The sequence below is a fragment of the Ailuropoda melanoleuca genome, chromosome 6 (genome assembly GCF_002007445.2).
Source record: "Ailuropoda melanoleuca isolate Jingjing chromosome 6, ASM200744v2, whole genome shotgun sequence".
Lineage (NCBI taxonomy): Eukaryota > Metazoa > Chordata > Mammalia > Carnivora > Ursidae > Ailuropoda > Ailuropoda melanoleuca.
Genome location: NC_048223.1, coordinates 130,167,626 through 130,173,686, shown reverse-complemented (window position 1 = coordinate 130,173,686; position 6,061 = coordinate 130,167,626). Strand labels below are relative to the sequence as shown.

Below are 6,061 nucleotides of genomic sequence, written 5' to 3'. Positions count from 1 at the left end.
CCCCCTCCCCTCTGAAGTCTTCAGTTTGTTTCTCATAGTCCATAGTCTCTCATGTTTCATTCCCCCTTCTGATTACCCCCCTTTTCTTTATCCCTTTCTTCCCCTACCGATCATCCTAGTTCTTATGTTCCATAGATGAGAGAAACCATATGATAGTTGTCTTTCTCTGCTTGACTTATTTCACTTAGCATTATCTCCTCCAGAACTGTATACTTTAAAACGGTTATTTTATGTCATGTGAATTTTACCTCAATTTAAAAAAAAGACAGAAAGCTATGGGTGAAATACCCAAATATTTGGAAAGTAAATAACATCCATCAAAATAACCATGAGCCAGAGAACAAATCAAAAGGGAAAGTATTTGTGAACTGAAAGGGGAAAAAAACACATGTCGGAATTTTTACGATGTCTCTAATTGCAATGCTTAGGGGGAAATTTGTAGCACTAAATAACCGTATGACAAAAGAAAAAGATCCCAAACTAATGACATTAGTCTTCATGGTTAGAAAGCAGAAGAAGAACAAACTGCAAATAAATAAGCAGAAGAAAGGAGACTGGAGATCAGAGCAGAAATCAGTGAAATGAGAACCCTGAAAATAAAGGGTAAAATCAACAAAACCACAAGTTGTTACTTGAGATAAACAAGTTCATACACTTCTGTCCACACTGATCAGGAGAAGAGAGAGGACATAAACGATCAATATCTGAAATAAGAGATGTAACATCAGCACTGACCCGATACATACTAAAAGGATAATAAGGGACTATTCTGAGCAACTTTATGATGACATAGAACAATTCCTTGAAAGACACAAACAACCTCAAAAAGAAATAGATCACCTGAATAGCCCTCCATCCGTTAAAGACGTGGAATTTGTAGTCAACAGTCTTTCCACAAAGAAAACACCAGACCCAGACGGCTTTACTGGTGAGTCCCACCAAACATTTAAGGACAGCATAACACCAATTCAACACAAAGTCTTGTAGAAAATTGAGGAGAAGGGAACACATGCCCGCTCTGCAGGGCTAGTTTGACCCTGACAGCAAAACAAAACACACACTACAGGTCATTATTATTCATGAACACAGATGCAGAAGTTCTAAACAAAATTTTAGCTAATTAATTCAATAATATGTGAAAAAGATAACACATCAATGCCAAGTTGGGGTTATCCTGGGATTGTTTAACATTCAAAAATCAATCAATTTGGCTCACCATATTTTTTTAAAAATTAAAAAACCATATGATCACCTCAGTTACAAAACCCAATACTCATTCCTGATTGAAGAAAAAAAAAGAAATAAAGAAAGACTCTTAACAAACTATTATTAGAAGGAAAGCTCCTTGAGCTGATAGACTACGTCTGTGAAAACACTAGGGCCCATGTCACACTTAGTGGGAAAGAAGAGCACTAAGACGGCGGTGTGCCCTCGCCCCAACTTCATGCAGAATGCCCAGTCTAGAAAGGAAGAAGTAAAACTGTCTTTGTTTACAGATGGCATGATCATCTGTACAGAAAATCTCACAGAGGGGCACCTGGGTGCCTCAGTCGGTCAAGTGTCCAACTCTTGATTTCGGCTCAGGTCGTGATCTCAGGGTCATGAGATCGAGCCCCGCGTTGGTCTCCACACTGGGTGAAGAGCCTACTTAAGATTCTCTCTCCCTCTCCCACTGCCCCTCCCCCACCTGCTTGCATGCTCGAGCTCTCTCAAAAAAAAAAAAGAAAAGAAAAGAAAAAGAAGAAAGAAGAAAGAATCTCATGCAATCTACAAAAACAATAATAAATGTACTAGGACAGTAAGGCTTCAGGACACAAGAACCATACGCAAATATTAATTTTATATTTCTATATACTTGCAACAATTGATCAGGTATTAAAAATGCAAAAACAAAACCATTTGGCAGCATAAAAATGAAATTGGACAAAAAAGTGAAAACTTACCCCTGAGAACTAGAAAACATCACTGAGAGAAACTGAAGAAGACCTAAGTAGATGGAGAGATATACCATGTTCATGGACCAGAAGACTTGATATTACTAAGAACTCAAAAAATTTCTGCAATCCTGACCGAGAAGCTGCAGGCTTTTTATAAAAATTGAAAAAAACATTTTAAAATTCCTTTGAAACTGCAAAAGATGTAACATAGCAAACACAACTTTAAAAAAGAAAAGCTGAGTTGAAGATCTAACACTACCTAAGACTTATTATCAAGTGACAGGAATCAAAGCAGCGTGGTTTTAGTGTAAATGTAAGACAAGCAGAAAATGGAACATAACAGAATCCAGAAACAGACACAAAGACGACAGAAGATTGCTTTTCAACAAAAGAGCAAAGGGAATTCAGTGAAGAAAGTTTACCCTATACAACAGTGTGCTGGGGCAACTGGAAATCCACACCCAAACGACAGACTTCAGTTCATGCCTCACACCAGACGTAGGGTCCAACCCCAGGTGGACTATAGACCTGGAAGTAAGAGCTGAAACTATAAGGCTTCTAGAGGAAAGCACCTTTGGGACCTTGGGTTCAGCAAAGATTCCTTACATATGGCAACAAAAGCATGATCCATGTGAGAATGATAAATGGACAAATTGAAGCTTGCTCTTCAAAAGACACTATTCAGGGGATGAAAAGACAAGGTACAGACTGGGAGAAAATATTTGCAAACCATATGACTGACAAGGTCTTGTATCCAAAATATAAAACCCTCTTAAAACTTAATAATAATAAAAGAAACAACCCCATAAAAAGTGGGCAAAGAGTTGAACAGACGCTTCTCAAAAGAAAATATGTGGATGGTAAGTAATTACATGAGGGGATGATGCACTCACCAGTGGGTCAGGGAAACCGCCACAGCAATTAAAATGGCTATAATTTAAAAGACCAAACGTAGCAAATGTTAGCAAGGACACGGAGGGACCAAACTCTCATCGCTGCTGTGGGGGGGGGTGCAGTTAAACACGGGCCCCCGTAGGAGCCGGCCGTTGTATTTGCAGTAGCCCCGGGTGTGAGGGGTACACGTGCTGGCGCCCACCTGTACAACCTGTGCTCCTCGTCAGTGGAAAGGTGTGAGTGCACGCAGCAATGTGGATGGGTCTGAGTGATCATGCGAGTGGAATCGGCCAGAGAGAGCAGACGCTGTGTGACTCCCCCTGGGACAAACCCTGGCACGTGCAAACCAGCTCGTGGTGCTGGAGGGTGGCCCTGGGCTGCCAGGGAGGGAGGGACCGGTGAGAAAGGGGCGTGAGGATTTGGGGGAGGGGCCACATGCGTTGTTGTAACGGTGGCACTCCCACGGTGTGTGTGGCACGCCCAGGTGCAGAACATCAACACGCCTCTGATGAGGAAGCTGGTGCGCCTGAGGCTCAGGCTGGCCGAGGTGTCTCTGGACACGCTGCAGCTCGTGTGGGCGGAGGCCCAGGCCCGGCGGCAAGAGCGCGGCTCCACGGACAAGCTGCTGGCCGACTACCTGCAGAGCTTGAGCGACTACACCTCCGTCGGCCTGGTAACCATCCCTGGGACGCAGTGGGCCCCTTGCTCTTGGTCTGGTGTGCGGGGTGCCGTCCTGGGACGGCAGGACTCACCAGGAGAAGGCGCGGGCCGAGCCCTCTGACCGCGAGGGTGTTCTCAGCCCCAGCGGCTCCCAGGGCCACCAGTCTGACGGCCTTGGGGGTCTCCTGGGGGACGTTCCCAGGCGCACTGCACGCTCCTACCGGGGTATGCGTTTGCTTCGACTTACTACGGCAGCATATCAAAGAGCTCTACAAAGGTGACTTCATTTTGTTGGAAAAAAAAAAGTGGAGTTTGCAAAGTATCTGAAGGAAACATCCTGCCATTTCAGACATTTTCTTTGATTTCATGTACTATGGATCAAATTAACTTGATGCAACCATGAATACATCAAAGATAGCTCTAAGGTTGAACTAGCTATATGAGCTTTTCTATTGGTCAGTGAGTCCCAAATTAAGGTTATGTAAGTAGATTTTAGTGACACTCCAACACCTAAGCCCTGGAGACCCTCCGCCAATGCATTTCTCAGCTTGGATGTCTGACGCCCCCACTCCTGGGGGCGTTAGACCAGGGAACTCGGGGACAGGACAGAGTGGTGGGGGGAGATCGGGTGGGGGGTGTTCAAGGGTGGGCCTCTGGCATGTCCCAGGGCGGGGTGCAAGTAACCACGAGGCCGTTTGTGTTCCTACAGAAATGGTTCACGCTGAAGCGGACTCTGGCCCACACTGCGCTGGCGCAGCTCGGGACCATGCATTCACTGTGCGCCGGCTGCGTGGACATCCGTGCTCAGGTCCTGGGCCTCGCGGGGAAGGCACTCCGCCTGCTGGCCGTGCAGGCAGACCCCGTGCACCCCACCTACTACTGGGAGGAGGGCCTCTCGGTATGTGCTTCCCCGCAAGCCCCTCAGCCATGCATAAAAACAAAAGTGGCTATTTAAAGCTAGCCTAATCTCGGTAAGAACGGGCATATGAAACAGACCTCGAATTGTTCCCTGATTAAGAAGGCTTGTGTGGCCTGAGAAAGGGAGGAAAAAAAGCAAGAAGTAGTCTGTCTGGTGAGACCAGTGGGTGGGAGAGAAACACAAACTTCTGGGGACAGACTCCGGAGAGGAGGGAAATCGAGCACATAGGTGGTCCGAGGGCAGGAAGCCCCAGCCCCAAATGGGGGTGTCCCGCCTGCGCCTCAGCACCTTTCCTCCAGGGGGTCTGCGGTCTACCTGAGTGCCGGGTGCAGAAACCCCCCTCACAAGCAGCAGGAGACCCCAAGCCCCCTACTCCCTTCCGCCACCCACACTGCCTGGCGTCACGCACTCAGGCTTGCTCCCTTCTCTCGAGCCCCCGGCAAGGCTGCCCAGCGGGCCTGGTGGTCCCAGGGGGAGCACCGCACCCCTCGAAGGGAGTGCTGGGGACAGCCACTGGCGCTGTAGCAGCTGCTGGCCACCATCCAGAATCCTCTGTGGATGCCACTGCCTCCATCTGGAAGGCACCTGCTCAAAGCAAAGTCAGGCACATCCCCACAGACTCTGCTCTTTTAGGAAGAACCCCCAGCCTCGAGCAGCTGGGCTCCATACCCCTGTGTGATTGCCAGTCCTGATGCATTATCTGTCTGGATCCCAGGACCTAGGACTGGACTCACATTTGGGGGAAATGATGGAATTTTAGCCCCTCACTCAGTCTGTGTTTGTTGAGCACCTGCAAGGTGGCTCTGAGTCAGGTGGACGTCGACCAGAGATGCAGCCTTGGCAATCCCCTCCCCTTGGGGTTGGGGTCCTTGTCTATGGAACAGCACTAGCAATGCTCCCTCTCAGAGGGGCCGTCGGGGAAACAAACACAGGTAGCTTCCAAGAAGTGTGCCCGCGAGCCTTACCCCTGTTCCCCAGCCCCATTGCCCAGCCGGCCTTCCCCTTGCTGCTCCCTGTCGTGACCCCACAGACCCAGGGACTCCCCCTGGCACCCGCAAGGACCTCATCAGTGTGGCTGGTCCTGCAGTCAGGCAGGCCCAGGTCCCTGGGGACAGGAGGGCACCTGACGTACTCAGTCCTGGCTGCCCAGTCGGACTGGTGGTGATGCCTGGGGAAGGTGATTTTGAAGGTTGAAGAAAGTAAGCATAGAATTTGATTGTTCTGAGACCGGGGACACTCAGGCTTGCTTCTCTAGAGCTGCTTCCCCACGCAGGCCGCACCTGCCAGCTGCCAGGCCTCCTGGGCCAGGGCCCCGCAGGTCAGTCCAGTCGGTGAGAGGCCTGACTGCCGCCTACAGCATGCCTCTCCCAGGGGTCTCACAGAGATGCCCCAAGCGCGACAGGCACACCGGGCTGGGCAGTGGGCTGGAGGCCGGCTGAGCAGAGGTGGCTCCTCCGTAGGCCATCGCTGAGCTGAGCAACCTCACGCATCTGCAGACCATCCCAGAGGACAGGGCCAGCAAGGATCCCTACGAAGACTTGTGGGCCTCGAGGTCTGCCGCTGAGGAGCACGGCAGGAAGGGCTCGGATCAGCAGGTACAGCCACTCCCACCTGCCCCGTGGTGCCCTGCCCACAGACCCGATGTGAGCCC

The 6,061-nt window shown here is 49.6% G+C and overlaps 1 protein-coding gene across 1 annotated transcript in view; it reads left to right on the top strand.

Annotated features, from left to right (window-relative positions):
- LOC100465393 (cilia- and flagella-associated protein 46) overlaps positions 1–6,061 on the top strand; it is a 97,481-nt gene that overhangs the window by 72,027 nt on the left and 19,393 nt on the right. The window contains exons 40-42 of the mRNA XM_034663486.1: positions 3,316–3,504; positions 4,201–4,389; positions 5,871–6,005. Of these exons, the coding sequence (XP_034519377.1) occupies positions 3,316–3,504; positions 4,201–4,389; positions 5,871–6,005 (513 nt within the window). The remainder of the gene's footprint in view (positions 1–3,315; positions 3,505–4,200; positions 4,390–5,870; positions 6,006–6,061) is intronic.